Source organism: Malania oleifera, chromosome 7, assembly GCF_029873635.1.
Source record: "Malania oleifera isolate guangnan ecotype guangnan chromosome 7, ASM2987363v1, whole genome shotgun sequence".
Taxonomy (NCBI): Eukaryota; Viridiplantae; Streptophyta; class Magnoliopsida; order Santalales; family Ximeniaceae; genus Malania; species Malania oleifera.
The window spans coordinates 106,213,122-106,228,812 of record NC_080423.1 but is presented as its reverse complement, the minus strand read 5'-3'; the positions used below and the strand labels follow the sequence as shown (position 1 = coordinate 106,228,812).

At 34.3% G+C, this 15,691-nt stretch overlaps 1 protein-coding gene and 1 pseudogene across 1 annotated transcript; both read right to left on the bottom strand.

Annotated features, from left to right (window-relative positions):
* Positions 1-3,900: 3,900 nt before the first annotated feature.
* Positions 3,901-8,504, bottom strand: LOC131159338 (glyceraldehyde-3-phosphate dehydrogenase, cytosolic). The gene is made up of 12 exons (XM_058114187.1): positions 8,259-8,504; positions 8,133-8,156; positions 7,925-8,025; positions 7,552-7,667; positions 7,304-7,403; positions 5,831-5,977; positions 5,671-5,731; positions 5,487-5,584; positions 5,111-5,253; positions 4,875-4,958; positions 4,345-4,434; positions 3,901-4,220 (listed from the first exon to the last, which is right to left on the bottom strand). The coding sequence occupies exons 1-12, from the start codon at positions 8,260-8,262 to the stop codon at positions 4,175-4,177; spliced, it is 1,014 nt and encodes a 337-aa protein (XP_057970170.1). The 5' UTR covers positions 8,263-8,504; the 3' UTR covers positions 3,901-4,174.
* A 4,552-nt stretch (positions 8,505-13,056) lies between these two features.
* Positions 13,057-13,665, bottom strand: LOC131160995 (beta-fructofuranosidase, insoluble isoenzyme 2-like; annotated as a pseudogene).
* Positions 13,666-15,691: the final 2,026 nt, after the last annotated feature.

Sequence of the window (15,691 nt, the reverse complement as noted above, 5' to 3'; positions counted from 1 at the left end):
GGGCGATGATATGTTTGCCGGCGTACGGGCCATGCTATGATGTGGTTTGCCGGTGTACGGGCCGTGCTATGATAAAATGTGTAATACCAGCGTACGGGCTGATGATTTTCATGATATACGTATGTATGCGAAATGATATGATTAATGTAAAAATTAATAATATGAAATATCCATGTATCACAGTTTCAGTATATGCTATATGATATTAGAACTTGGTTGGCTTGGTCTAGGCTAACACTTGCACGGTACCGTTGCTATGTGTCCATGGTCCTCGTGATCATGATATTTGTGTTAACGCCGCTGTACAAAGTGGTGTGAGATTGAATGGTCGATGTGGTTTTTAAAAAAGTGTGTGTGATCGCCCTGGTGTACGGACCAGGTCTGGCAGACCCATCGGACTTATAGACTGTATGATTGATTTGGCAGTGGTCAGCCAACCATTGTCAGGTCCCACCTTCGGGCCACACAACCCAATCATGTGGGGGTAATACATGACAACAGTCAGCTAACCTACCAGGATTGTTTTTATGTTATTATTACTATATAAGATGAGATATGTTTATGAAAATGCAATATGTTCTGTCATGATTTAATATATACATGTTTTCCCAGATTTGACAAAACAGTTATTGAATATGTTATGTATGGTATATGTACAATACAGAATACTCATGTTGCCACACACTAGTATTAGTTTATTTCCTTTACTGAGAGGTGTCTCGCCCCTAATTTTTATAAACTTTTCAGGAGCCCCAGATAAGAGAGAGGGAAAAGCCCCGCTAATCTAGAGTTGTTTATCTGCTCTCTGTGAAGGGTAAGTTTTTCTAGGGACAACTAGATTTTGGGAAAAATGTCCCTAGACATGATTTTTGGGATGTATATACCGAGATACAGTGATTGTAGTAACTCTGGTATATTGTGATATATGGTATTGTGATGTATGTTATGATGAGATGTATATGTTTCCTACTGCTTAGGCTTCCGTTTTGTGTTTGTGGTATCCCTGGTACCCACGGGTCTTGGTGGATTGTGATATGCTGAGTTGGAATATATGATGTTGATTCTATTATTATATATATATAAAATGTGGAAAATGAGTAGGTCGTGACATACATGGTCAAATATCGTATACTAACTCTTTTTTTTTTTATAATTCTTAATTTGTAGGGTTTGCGACTGTCACAACATCAACACGATGTCATACACTACAGTTGGATGCAGCTTTTGATTTTTTATTTTTTTTTTGTATTTTTTTTGTTATCTGAACATATGAGATTCATGTATAAAACATTCGGAATTTGTATAATGTATTAGTATTTGATTTTGAATTAGAATTTTTAATAATTTATGAATCTTTTTAATAATTATGGTTTAATGTTATCTATGCGAAAATGTAATTACAGATTTTCACAGGAATTAATGGTTAAAAAAATATTAATTTTAAATTATTTGTGACTGTTTGAAAACCGTAACTAATAATTGTCTATAGATATTAGTAAAGGATCACAACCGTCACTAATATTATACTATTAATGACGAATTTTGATTCTTCACTAAAGGTCAAGTATTAGTGACGGTTTTGATCCTACACTATTAGTAACGAATTATGATCTTTCATTGAAGACAAACTATTAGTAATAGTTTTGAAATTAATCACTAATATCCTATTATTAGTGACGAATTTGTATCGAGCCAATATATAATTTATAATGGCGGTATTGGAGTTTTAATGACGGTTATAATCTGCCACTAATATTACATTATTAGTGCCGATTTCAAAATTCGTCACTAATAATTAGTAGTAATAGCAGATATAGCAAATCATTTAAAACTGTCACTAATACTTATAAATTCCTCACTAATACTATTAGTGACGATTTTATATTTATTAGTGGTGATTTTGATCATTCATTAATAACCTTATTTTTTGGAGGATGAGAAGAAGGGAGAGGGGTACGTCAGGTCTGCCACATGCGGACAAAGACCATATGATGTAAAACAAGTCAGTTATGCATTATGTAGACTATGTAACCAAGAAAGCCTACCTAAAGCGGCCGCCCGGTGGGGAGCTTTGCGAGATACATATCACATGCTTGAAGAAGGTCAAGTCTTTCATGAGTAAATTCACATATTCTCTTTACCATCCATGATTAAGGCAATTCTACCCATGTAAATAGACCTACACATGTAGCATGATTAGAAAGTAGAGACCTTTACCCAAAGCAAACTATAATCGTCAATGTGGGATGTGAGAGAACCATACACAAATGAGATTTTAACGCTCCCTAATCAAAGCTAACTACATGGCAGCCTTCATGGGAGATGAGTATAAGAGGGGTCGGGGCTTCTAACTTAAGCAATTAAAAAGATCCTCTATAGATTATTAAAACTTTTTAAGATCTATTTTTCTCTACATATCTGAAGCAAAATCCATCAATAAGATTTTTGAAACCAGTCTATAAGATTTTTGAAACCTTGGTGAGGTCAGTGTCTATTTTAAAAATCTCAAGTTAATATTTTTTATCCCATAAAATAGAAATAATATAAAAATATCGAAAACTTATTTATAAGAACGTTTTTGTTATTTCATATAGTGTAAAGTAGTACATTTTCTTTATAATCATAACATTTTTTTTTTTTCAAGTCATGAAAATTTGATACTATGATTATTTTACTCTTAATAATAAATATTTGAGTAGAGGAAATGACTATCCCACTATTTAGTGAAAAAGAAAGAAATTTTCACTAAGTTTCAAAAATTTTGTTTGAGATTTTAAAAATCACACTAGAAAATCTCCCTCTAAAAGTATAAGTACGTTAAAATGTCTTTCACCTTAACGTTTTTATAAATCAAAAATGACTTAAAAAAAAATTGAAAAAAAATTAACTTCTCGCTTTAAACTTGAGAGTAACAGTTATAGTAAAATGATGAAATATATACCCCATTATTACATTGTATTAGCATTCCTGACGCTGAAAATTGCCAAATTACACTTTGAAGACCTGCTAGAAAAATTAAGAGGTAAGCGGATTGAAAGAATTTGGTAGCCTCTGGCAGGCATATCTAATGCTCAAGACAGTGGGGAGTTCTTAAGTGAATAAAATGGGAGATCTGTTTGTTCCCACATGTGAGTGTGGATTAGAGAGAGGAGAGAGAGATCTTTCATTTTTGTAAATGAAAGAGCATAGGAACAAGTCCTTCACGTGCAAGTTGTGCTAAGGTGAACGAGATCATTTGCTTAGCGGCCTCGCACTCAAAGCATCACAGGCACAGGCAGATTAATGATATCACGGGCGCATAAAAAGCACACAACGCTACGAATCTACCTGCATCCTCCTCTAATTTGTACATAAATTTACATCAAAATCTCAAGAGCCCGTGCTCTCAAATATTACATAAAAAGTAACCAGCACTCACTCGAAACCGGTGAGGCCATCAAACGCTTTCTGGTTCACATGTGAGCCACTCCCACCATCTCAAAAAGAGCGCACACAACAAGAAACCCACCACAGAGGTCCTTTAGACTTCGGCTACACTAGTATGAAGGGGCCAAAAATTATAATAAATGGGCAGTTGAAGATTAGATTGAACTGCAAACCAACCTAATCGCTATAAAATAAGAACGTTCTTCAAACTATTTCATTTCATAAACAATTCTCACACTTTGGGTTCTGTGACTGAGGTTAATTTACTGCACAAACTTATTCTCTCAAAATAGTTTTTCTTCAACCTATATTAACGCTGCTGCTGCTGCTGCCGCGTAGGTCAATTAAAAATAGGCATAGTTTTTATCTACCCGTCTGACTCGTCCACAATCCAAACACTACTGAATAAAACCACCAAAGAAGATCTGAGTTAGTTTTACGCAATCACAAACATAAGCATGACAAAACCACCGATGGTCGGCAAGTATCCCAACTATATTTCCATGAAAACCAAAAAACACGGGGGGTTAAGACAGGCTCCTCCCCACATCATTGTACCAAACAAAAAAGTAGAAGAAAACACAAATCCCCTTGCTAAAACACATAAAATGGCGTCAACACCACCATTTTTTATTCCCACTCACTTCCTCTACCCCATAATATAGTGAAAGACAACACCGCATCCAAATGCAGAGCACATCCAACATTTGGCATAGTCATCCGCAGCCATTTTTTTAAGCCTTTAGCTTTACTTGGTCTTGGACATGTGGACAATCAAGTCAACCACACGGGAGCTGCAACAAACCGAAAACATCGGGAGAAACGTAAGCAATTCACTCAAATTTCTTATCACTGCTATATATAGCTCCATCTCTGGATTTGGCCAATTCTCAACAAAATTACTAGGATTTAAATTACCTGTAGCCCCACTCGTTGTCATACCACGACACGAGCTTCACGAAATTTTTGTTCAAAGCAATTCCTGCCTTAGCATCAAAGATGCTCGACCTGAAATTTCAAATTAAAAAAAATAACCAATTACAAATCTTCAACTAAGTTACTTGCAAATGGACACTGGAAATTCTTGGGATCCAGGGATAGGTTAAAAATTAGAAAAGAATCCTCTCTTGTGGACCAAATTAAAGTGGCCTGCAGAACAATTTCCAGTCACAGCCAAGTGGGAACTGCGACAAACACCCAGTGTTGAGGACAAGTTGGCCTATATCTGGTAGGAGGACAAGCTAAGACTCTTGACTATTGACTCCCCCCTTCTGGTGGAAGACTGCCACCAAAACATCGGTTTCTTAGTACCTTTGTATGAATGGATAAAAGAGAGCCGAATATATGATCCTTATAATTCGTACCCCACAGACCACCACGAACAAACTTGCACTTCGCAGGCCACTGAAACAATGTACACAAATAGTAAATTGCATTGCCAGCATTACCTGCTGTCACCAACAAAATCCGAGGAAACAACATCATCTTCAGTGTAACCCAAGATCCCCTTAAGTTTTCCCTCAGATTCCTCCCTGAAAGCACCAGGATATAGACGTTTATAAGCACAAGATCAAACAAGGGATGGGTAAGAAAAATAAATTTTCAATATTGTCAATCCAAACTTTCAGGCATGTGAGTTGATAAATACTATTAGGCACTTAAGCAGAAAACAACAAATACATACTTAATAGCAGCTTTAATTTCATCATAGCTAGCAGCCTTCTCCAGCCTCACAGTGAGATCAACCACAGAGACATCAACAGTTGGAACACGGAAAGCCATTCCAGTCAACTTCCCATTCAATGCAGGCAACACTTTTCCAACCGCCTGAGTAACATAATTTCAGATTGGTTAAGAGGATAGAAACCACAACTAAATTTTTTAAAAAATCAAGGAGGGAATTAAAAAACAACAGCTATTAAAAAATCAAGGATAGAAGCCAGATTACTAGTGTCTCTTCTTGCAGAGTACAAAACACTATTGGAAACTAAATAAATGAATAAATAAAACAACAGCTATTATCACAAATGTAAATTCTGGCTTCCAAACCCCTAAACTACCTTAGCAGCTCCAGTACTGCTGGGGATGATGTTGAATGATGCAGCCCTTCCACCTCTCCAATCCTTGGCTGATGGGCCGTCCACAGTCTTCTGTGTTGCTGAATTACACATTAAGCATAATTAAATTAAAGAGCACACACTGAAAGATGACAAATGACCACACTTCCCCAAAGTGGACACTCACCAGTGATAGAGTGAACAGTGGTCATGAGACCTTCAACAATGCCAAACCTGTCATTGATAACCTGAACATTTAGGGCAAGGCAATTGCAGGGTTATCTCATATTCAACAAATCCAAACCAGGGAAGTACTAGTAACAAGAACATCTGTAGTGAAAGGGAACCTTTGCCAGGGGAGCAAGACAGTTGGTGGTGCAGCTAGCGTTAGAAACAATAGTCTCGTCTGACTTGTACTCCTTCTCATTGACACCCACAACAAACATAGGTGCGTCCTTGCTTGGGGCTGAGATGATGACCTTCTTGGCACCACCCTGAAATCCAATCACTCACGAAGCTAAGATAATGAAATTGAGCATTGAGCAAAATAGCTCCGAAATCCAAGGGCAAGGCAAACCCATCCACAATCATAACAAATCAACAAGTAGGCACAACTTTAAAATGGCTTTCAGCTTGCATGAAATCAGAAATATGACGGGGTAAAACCGCTCACAATTCACAGGCACCACAAGCTCAAAAAAATGTTTAGCAAAAAAATTATAATTGAATTTATAGTAATTGTAATTTAAGTTACCAATTTCCTATTGCACATGTTCAACAAAATTAAAGAATCTCCCATTTTGTCAGGAATACAATTTTTTTAAACATGCTATGAGGACAAGTAGATTAGGAACCACATAAAAATCAGCTATGATACCATGTTAAATTACCACTTTTTCTTAAAAAACGTAGCTGCTCTGGCCACCAATGATATACAAAGTATATCAAGCCATAAATGTCATATTCTAATTTTTTATTTAATATAAACAACATATCAATAAATCAATAATCATACCAAAACATTAACATCTCATTTGTTAAACAATAATATAATACAATAGTTTTATACTAAAGCATGATATTAAATTATTAATAATACGTGTCATAAAAGTGTACTAGTAATAAAAGAACTCTTACACACAATAATATCAATATAAAATTATATTAGGCATAATAATAATAATAATAATATAAATGATGATGATGGTGATTATGATACTCCATATTTATAATAATAATTATTACAACAAATAATATGAACTTGCATCAACCCATCCCTTAACCTTTGTTAATGCCCTTTAGAAATGTCAGCTATAAAAAGACGTCTTGGAAGAGGGAAAGGGGAAGGAGGAGGACCTACGAGAACCAGAAGGCTAAACCTTGGGAGAAAAAAGTAGCGATGGAGAAAAAATTATAAAGGCTAATAGTTGAAATGTGCAGTCATATCTTGAGAAATGACACATGGCAAAAGGGAGAGGTTCTCTTGTGAGCTTCGGTAATCAGTTACATAATATTGGAAACAGAATAATGAAATTACATCTTTTTGGTTGAACTTCAATAATGTCACATTCTTCCGTTTTGATATAAAGTTTTTATTATAGTGCTTGATGTGTAAAGACATAAAACTTGAATTCGTCAATCATGCAACTACATACTATAGGCCACTTCTATATACATCCACATAAAATTTGATAATAGCGGTCAACATATTGTTCCATTCATCTTGATCCGGGATTAAACACACGCACACACACACGGGGAGAGAGAGAAAGATACATAAATACATATATATATATATATATATATATATAAAGCCTAACCTTCAAATGGGCAGCTGCTTTTTCCTTGTCAGTGAACACACCAGTGGACTCCACAACGTAATCAGCTCCGGTCTCACCCCAAGGGATCTCCTCCGGGTTTCTACACGATTTTATCACATGAACAAAAAATAAGTACAAATCTAGACATTCTCCCTCCATTATTTCAAAATTTATGTCCTCCCGAGGAGCGCAAACACGAATAAAAAACGCATAGAAATTCGTTTCATAGTGATGGATTAGCATTGAACCTGATGCCGAAGACAGTGACGGGCTTGTCACCAAAGAGAAGGGTCTTAGGGTCCTTCACTTTCACTTCGTGGTGTTTCCAGTATCCATGAACAGTGTCGTACTTGAACATGTATGTCTGCAACCACAACACAACATCAACAGCAAAGCCTTAGAACTGCATGTTTCCATCTATCTCGACTACATGCCAACTAAAAAATTAAATTTCTAAGCGAAAGCTCAAGTCGATCAAAGCGACACAAAGCGTCATAAGCATTCCATCAACTGATCCGAAGGCTGGAACAGTCTGATCGAAAGGATCCACGGCAAACCACCAAAAAGAATAGAAACAGAAAAGAGAACAAAGGCAAAAAGATCGCTAGATTAGTAGATTACCATGTATTCCGGGGCAATGAACGGATCGTTGACAGCAACGAGCTCCACATCATCTCTCTGCAGAGCAACTCTTGCCACCAACCTTCCAATCCTACCAAATCCTAGAAACACAGCCAGCAATACAAATAAAAAAGATTCTTAGATCTGCGATAATCGGAGCTAAACAAACCATTCTCAGCGGACAATGAAAGATTTTAAGATCTAGTACCGTTGATTCCGATCTTAACCTTGCCTGCACTCGAGCAAAAAAATCAAACACACGCAAATCAGCTAAAAATAAAATCAAAACAAGAACACAAACAAATCTACAAGCTTCAAGATCAAGGACTCTCACCCATGATTCTCGAGAGAGTTGGTGGAGAAAGTTGCCCGGTGCTGAGAGAGAAAAGTAGTAGCTAGGTCGAGAGAAGAAATGAGAGGTAGGGTTTGCTATATGGTGAGGGAGAGGGAGAGGGAGAAGGGATACCGGAATAACCGGTGGATATGCCGAAGAGACGACGCCGTGTAGTGCGGTGCACGGTAAGAGCGGTGCGGCTGTGACGGCCGATAGTCGGATTCGACACGTAGGAGAGATGATATAAGCACGCACGCACAAGGGGCCGTTGATTCCGAGATGTGCGGTAGTGATTGTGTTCAGGCGGCGTGGGTTTTGTCGTTTTTAGAGTAGGACAGGCATGGGAAATCGTGGTTGAAACTGATTTTTCTTTGGCGGAGAAAAGCCTGAGGAGTTTTTTCCCATTTTATAATTAAAAGTATATAAAATATAAAATAATACTCTGAACAGGGAATTTTTTCCCAAAATAATGCTCACGTAATCTCGCAACTTTATCCTGCGAGATTTAAACTGGTGGCCACTTCGCCATCGACGCGTGGTAAAGAACGAAGCAGGGGTAACGTGACGCGTGGCGACGGGTGAATAAATCTCGCAGGTCGAACCTGCGAGATTTCAGAAGGGAGCGAACGGAGGCGACGCGTGGCTGGTAAGCGATCGTGACACGTGGTGAATCTCGCAGGTTGGACCTGCGAGATTTCAAAAGGGAGTGAACTTAGATCGTGCGACGTGTTAAATCTCGCAGGTTGGACCTGCGAGATTTAAGGAGCGACCGTACGGAGAACCAAAGGAATGAACTTGGAGCTTTTTCCCGTTTTATAATTAAAAATAAATAAAATATAAAATAAGACTCTGAACAGGGGTAACTTGTCCTCGTTGCATCGTAAATTATAAAAACAGAGGCTAATTTTAAGTCATTTTTCTGGGTTTGCCTTAAAGAAGAACCACAACACGCCAGTCACATTCAACAACTTACCAGCTCTCCAACACATAACGATCTGGTGTTTCAACACCAACAATGCTGAAGCCTAAAGGCTATGAAACATAATTTGCTTAAATAACGCCAGTAAAACTAAAGTTAAAACTTGCTTTTCAAGGATTGGCTGCATCATTCGCAATTATATATATATATATATATATAATATTTTTATGTAGATATTAGGAAATTTCAATTATGTAAAAAAAATACATGCTTATCTGGAAAAACAGATACTCCTACTGCTTATATTAATTAAAAACCAAAAGAGAACCTCTTCATCACTCATAAAATATGGCCCTTTTGCCTTTCTAAATTCCAAATTTAGAAAAAGAGAAAACAGACGAACAGAAGCATATTTGGTGAGTTGATATGGAGATGTTGAGCACTTGTGTGTGAACTTGTAATTCCTGTGTCAACATGAACCGCTGGCTCTGCTGAGTTTGAGGGCAGCTTGAGGCTGATGGTTTGATGCTTTGCTACTAAAATAATCTGAAGGGTAGGTTGGATAATTAAAGCATATTCAAGAAAATGAAATCCCTAACATATGGAAACAACATGAAAATTGAGAAGGCAGGGCAAGTATTATGCATTTCTTACATTATAATATTAAAATCTACATGCATGATTTTATAATTATGGACCATTAAAATATAATATATGCATAATTACATAATTACGTGTACGCATGTAATTTTATTTCGTTCGATTTTCCAAATAAAAAAAACTAATAAGCATGCATGAACATACATTACATATTTGGTTCAGCTTAGATATGCTTAAAATTATGTACCTAATATTTGAAATTAAACTACATAATCACGTAATTAACATAATAATTTGAAAATATATGTACCTAATTGTTTAATTATGAACAATTCAATCTGAATATGTACGTAATTATCTAATTGGTTTGATTTAGATAAGCATAATTAATAGTTTGGTTCAATTATCAAAACCATCTAACATGCATGCATGTACGTAATTATATAATTGGTTCAATTTAGATACGTCAAAAATATGTAGGTATGTAATTATAGTAGTAGGTACATATCATTAGAAATTAAATTACGTACATAACTACATAATTAAGATTATTATTTAGAAATCTAACCACATACATAACTACATAATTAACACTATTATTTATAAATCTATGTACATAATTTTGTAATATGAACAATTTCGTCTCAATATGTACGTAACTACACAACTATATAAATATATATATATGTACGAATTGGTTTCATTCAGTTTTCCAAACTATTTTTTTCAAAAAAAAAATAATTTATGTTCTAATCTCATTTGAACCTCCTTTGTTATTTCAAATTCCGCATATACAAATACCATTAAAGGCATAAACTATAATGACATTATTAATTAAAAAAAACTAACCTTCCTCTAGAAGCAGCAACGAACCAAAATACTCAGAACGCGGCGTGTGATATCAAACCAACAGAAAACATAAACAATTATCTCATGTAAATCTAAATAAAATATTCACGTTATTTTTCAAAATATTAAATAACATACCCCATCTTCGGCTCTTAAATAGTCTCGCCGCGCCTTCGCCCGAGCCCGAACGGTCACCTGCACCTCCAACGGTCACCTGCAGCACGCAACGGTCGTCTGCAATCGAAGGCTTCGTCTGCAACAGGTCTTCTCTTCTCCTCTGCCTGAATGTGTTCTGAGAAGCCTCAAGAAGGATTTTAGCGCGCAAAACAAATCTCGCAGGTCCAACCTGCGAGATTCAACACGTGTCAAGTAGCACGTCATTCACCAGCCACGCATCGCCTCCCCGTTCGCTCCCTTCTGAAATCTCGCAGGTTCGACCTGCGAGATTTACCACGTGTCGCCTCACCGTTCGCTCCCTTCTGAATCACCAGCCACGCGTCGCCTCCCCGTTCGCTCCCTTCTGAAATCTCGCAGGTTCGACCTGCGAGATTTACCACGTGTCGCCTCACCGTTCGCTCCCTTCTGAAATCTCGCAGGTTCGACCTGCAAGATTTATTCACCCGCCGCCACGCGTCACGTTACCCCTGCTTCGTTCTTTGCCACGCGTCGATGGCGGAGTGGCCACCAGTTTAAATTTCGCAGCATGAAGCTGCGAGATTACGTGAGCATTATTTTGGGAAAAAATTCCCTGTTCAGAGTATTATTTTATATTTTATATACTTTTAATTATAAAACGGGAAAAAACTCAAAGCTTGAGGGCCGTTCGGTGGACACGTCACGAGTTTGGTGCACACGAGTCAAGACCTCGCCGCGCTGGCGTGATAGGTGTCGCCTTATCACTGTAGCTCGCGCTCTGCAGAGACAAGTTTTTTGCAAAAATATTAAAAGAAAAAATTAAAAAACACGAAAGAAATTGAAAAAATTTTCACAAATGTACCCAACCAGTTTGGGCTTTTAGAAAAAAAAAAAAGTCAGCCGCAATTCTTGACTTCAAAATAAAAAAAAAGTTAAAAATTAATAATCGACTTTCCAAAAGTAGATTTAGGTTAAAAAAAAAAAAAAGTCAGCCGCAATTCTTGACTATCAAAATAAAAAATAAATAAAATTGAGAACCGACCTTTCAAAAGTCACCCCACCCCCAAAAACCAAATCCCAACCCCTCACCTAAAATTAAATAATAAAATATATATTATTTTTAATTTAAATAATAATAAAAATATATTATTTTTCAAATTTTAAGATTTAAATAAAAATTTGTAAATAAAAAATATTTTTATACAAAAATTTTTTTCTACTTTTTGTTTATTTTTCAAATGAATTTAAAAAAGTAAATTAATTTTTTAATTTCAAAATATGATATAAAAAGGAATACAATAACAAAAAAATTAACATAATTTACTTTTAAGAATAATAAGACAGAAAGGATAATTTACTTCCTAATTACATAAAAAAATTATTTAAACAAAACCAACTTCCATTTTTTTCTCAAAATAGAAAATCTATCTCTAATTTTAATTATCTTTCCTTTCCCCACTATTCTACTTTTCCTTCGAACCAAATAGGACCAATGTATTACAATGGAATCTATCATATCTTCTACCAATACAGTCTGAAAGGGAGTTGTGTGGAGCAACATCGTTTGGACTCACTCCATCTCCAAGGACCTCATCAACTGGGTCACCCTTGACCCAACCATCCACCCGTCCAAACCCTTCGACATAAATGAGTGCTAGTCTAGATCTGCCACCATCCTCCCGAGCAACAAATTCGTTCCCCATGTTCTGCCCCTCCCTCCCTCCCCCCCAAATCAAATCCCCCCCCCCCCCCAGTTCTGCCCTTGCCTCCCCCCTTGAAAGTAGGAATCATAAATTTTTTTTTTAATTTAAATAATAATGAAATATATATTATTTTTAAATTTTTAATATTTAAATAAAAAGTTTTAAATAAAAATATTATTTTTAAGTGCCATTTAATAAAAAAATATTTTTTACATTTTATTTATTTTTCAAATGAATTAAAAAAAGTAAGTTAATTTTTTAATTTCAAAAAATCATATAAAAATGAATACAATAACAAAAAAATTTGAAATAATTTACTTTTAGGAATATTAAGGCAAAAAATGACATTTTACTTTTTAATTACACAAAAAATATTATTTAATATATAATTAAGAATGGAAAATTTATTTAACATACTATTTTATGTATATTTTATATAGGAAAATTTTAAATTTAATATTTCTTACCTAACAGATTTTTCAAAAGTCAGTTTGGATTATAAAAAAAAAAAACAAAAAACTTACACAAAAATCTGGGCACAAAAAACAATTAGAATGAAATAATGGAAGAAAAATATAGTGAAATAAAAAAATTATAACACGTGCTTCACGTGTTCTTCTATCACTGATGTGTCCAACCCGTACCACCCGCGCACCACAATTGGGTAAAAATTTGGGCATTCGCACATTTCGGTTTTCGTAGTAGAGTGGAGTGGGTGCTTCGCCTTGACCCAATTCACGAAATCTCTGCTTTGGTATAAGTAGGTCATTCCCATGTACTTCCTTCGGCTGCCGACGACCATTCTCCAATGCTCGTCTTGGTCGATCCAGCCAGTGGTCAGGTCATGGAACGCGCTCGTGTTCATGTTCGGGGTGGGAACCACAAAGAGGTTGTCGTCGGGTTTAATCCATTTACGAAGATACGGATCAGTTAGGTTAGCGAGTACGGCGTAGTTCTGGACCTTCCTGTTCTAAGAGTCGAGTCTGGTGTAGAGGATGACGGGTTTGTTGCTCGGGAGGATGGTGGCAGATTCAGACTAACACCCATTTATGTCGAAGGGCTTGGACGGGTAGATGGTCGGGTCAAGGGTGACCCAATTGATGAGATCCTTGGAGATGGAGTGAACCCAAATGATGTTGCCCCACACAGCTCCCTTCGGACTGTACTGGTAGAAGAGATGATAGATTCCATTGTAGTACATTGGTCCTATTTGGTTCGAAAAAAAAAGTAGAATAGTGGGGAAATGAAAGATTAATTAAAATTAGAGACAAATTTTCTATTTTGGGAAAAAAATGGAAGTTAGTTTTTTTAAATAATTTTTTTTATGTAATTAGGAAGTAAGATGTCATTTTTGTCTTATTATTCTTAAAAGTAAATTTTTTTGCTATTGTATTCATTTTTATATTATATTTTGAAATTAAAAAATTAATTTATTTTTTTTAATTCATTTGAAAAATAAATAAAAAGTAGAAAATATTTTTTATATTAGATGACACTTAAAAATATTTTTTTATTTACAAATTTTTATTTAAATCTTAAAATTTGAAAAATAATATATTTATTATTATTATTTAAATTAAAATATATATATATTTTATTATTTGATTTTGGGTGGGCGTTTGGGATTTGGTTTTTGGGGGGTGACTTTTGAAAAGTTGGTTCTCAATTTTATTTTATTTTTTATTTTAGCAATCAAGAATTGAGGCAGATTTTTTTAAAAAATTTTAAAGCCCAAACCGGTTTTTGGAAAGTCGGTTATCAATTTTTAACTTTTTTTAAATTTGACAGTCAAGAATTGCGGCTGACTTTTTTTTTTTAAAGCCCAAACCGACTTTTAGAAAGTTGGTTGGGTACATTTGTGTAAATTTTTTCAATTTTCTTCATATTTGTGTTTTTTGATTTTTTTTCTTTTAATATTTTGGTAAAAAACTCCTCTAGAGACTGCAAAATGAATCAAGTCGGATACAAAGGCATAAATGAAATCGAAATTTTTTATTATTATACCAGTAAAAACTGCCAACTACAACAACAATAACAATAACAAAAAAATCAAACCTTAGTCCCCAATAAATAGGATCGATCATTTTCCACCAATTTATGTCATCATGAACCATTTCTTTTAATAGATTCAAAAATATTAAATATTTACTTACTATCTCCTCCCAAATTATTTTAAATCTACCCTTACAGGTATTGCCCCTTCTACTGCCTCCTACAGTAACTAGTTCACTATTCCTCATAGGTGCACTATGTGGCCTACGTTACAAATGTTCATACTATTTGAATCGTCATTTCCTTATCTTATCTTTTATAGGAGATACACATAACTTACCACGAATAGTTCATTCATTAATTTATCTTTAATGTTATACCACTCAAAACCAGTAAATAAAAGATAAGTTAAAAATGATTCATTAAAAATTTGAATTATATATAGATGGTATTAGAATAATTAAATTTGTCTTCGCAAAAATAAAATCATCTAAAAATAATAAATAAATTTAAGTTTTAAATTTTGATAATAGGCATGATTATGGAAAATTTTTAAAATTAAGATCAATTCTAATAATATAAATTTGTAATAATATATCATTTTAACAAGGAACTTGAATCTAAATACAACCCTATTATTAGTAAAGGTGCATAGAAAATGCATTCGGATTATACTATTTCAAAAATATTATCTTAAAATATATAATACAAACAATATTTAGGTATAAGGTTTTTGTATACTTTTAATGAGATTAATTTTCATATATATATATATATATATATATATATATGATAATTAGCTTTAACAATAATATCGTGATTTAACACATTATTTAATATTATTTGTTAGCATAATTGGCAAATATTAATAAATTCATATGAATAGTATAATATTTATGAAAATTGCATGTAGTATGCAAAATTTTAAAAATATTATGGACATGTACATATGATATAAATTGATTTGCAATGACTCAATTTAAATGTAAAATTAATTTTAAAAAATACATATATAAACCACAAAAATATTGAATGAATATTTAAAATGTAAAATTTGAGTTAAATTTAAATATTTTATTTTATAATATATGAAAAGTTTAACACTTATTTTATAAATATATATTTATATATAATTGTAATGTTGTTATATTATAAGTTTTTTGTGACCACCTACTTAATTTCCACATTTTTTTTTTATATATATAATCAATATCACAATTCTCAGCTCAACACAT

What these genes read in the sequence shown, in the direction of transcription:
- LOC131159338 (XM_058114187.1), bottom strand. An exon ending in TCATTGCCCCGGAATACATG is followed by an intron (nt 7,668 to 7,924) that starts GTAATCTACTAA and finishes TTGTGGTTGCAG; the next exon opens with ACATACATGTTCAAGTACGA. An exon ending in CACTGTTCACTCTATCACTG is followed by an intron (nt 5,585 to 5,670) that starts GTGAGTGTCCAC and finishes TGTGTAATTCAG; the next exon opens with CAACACAGAAGACTGTGGAC.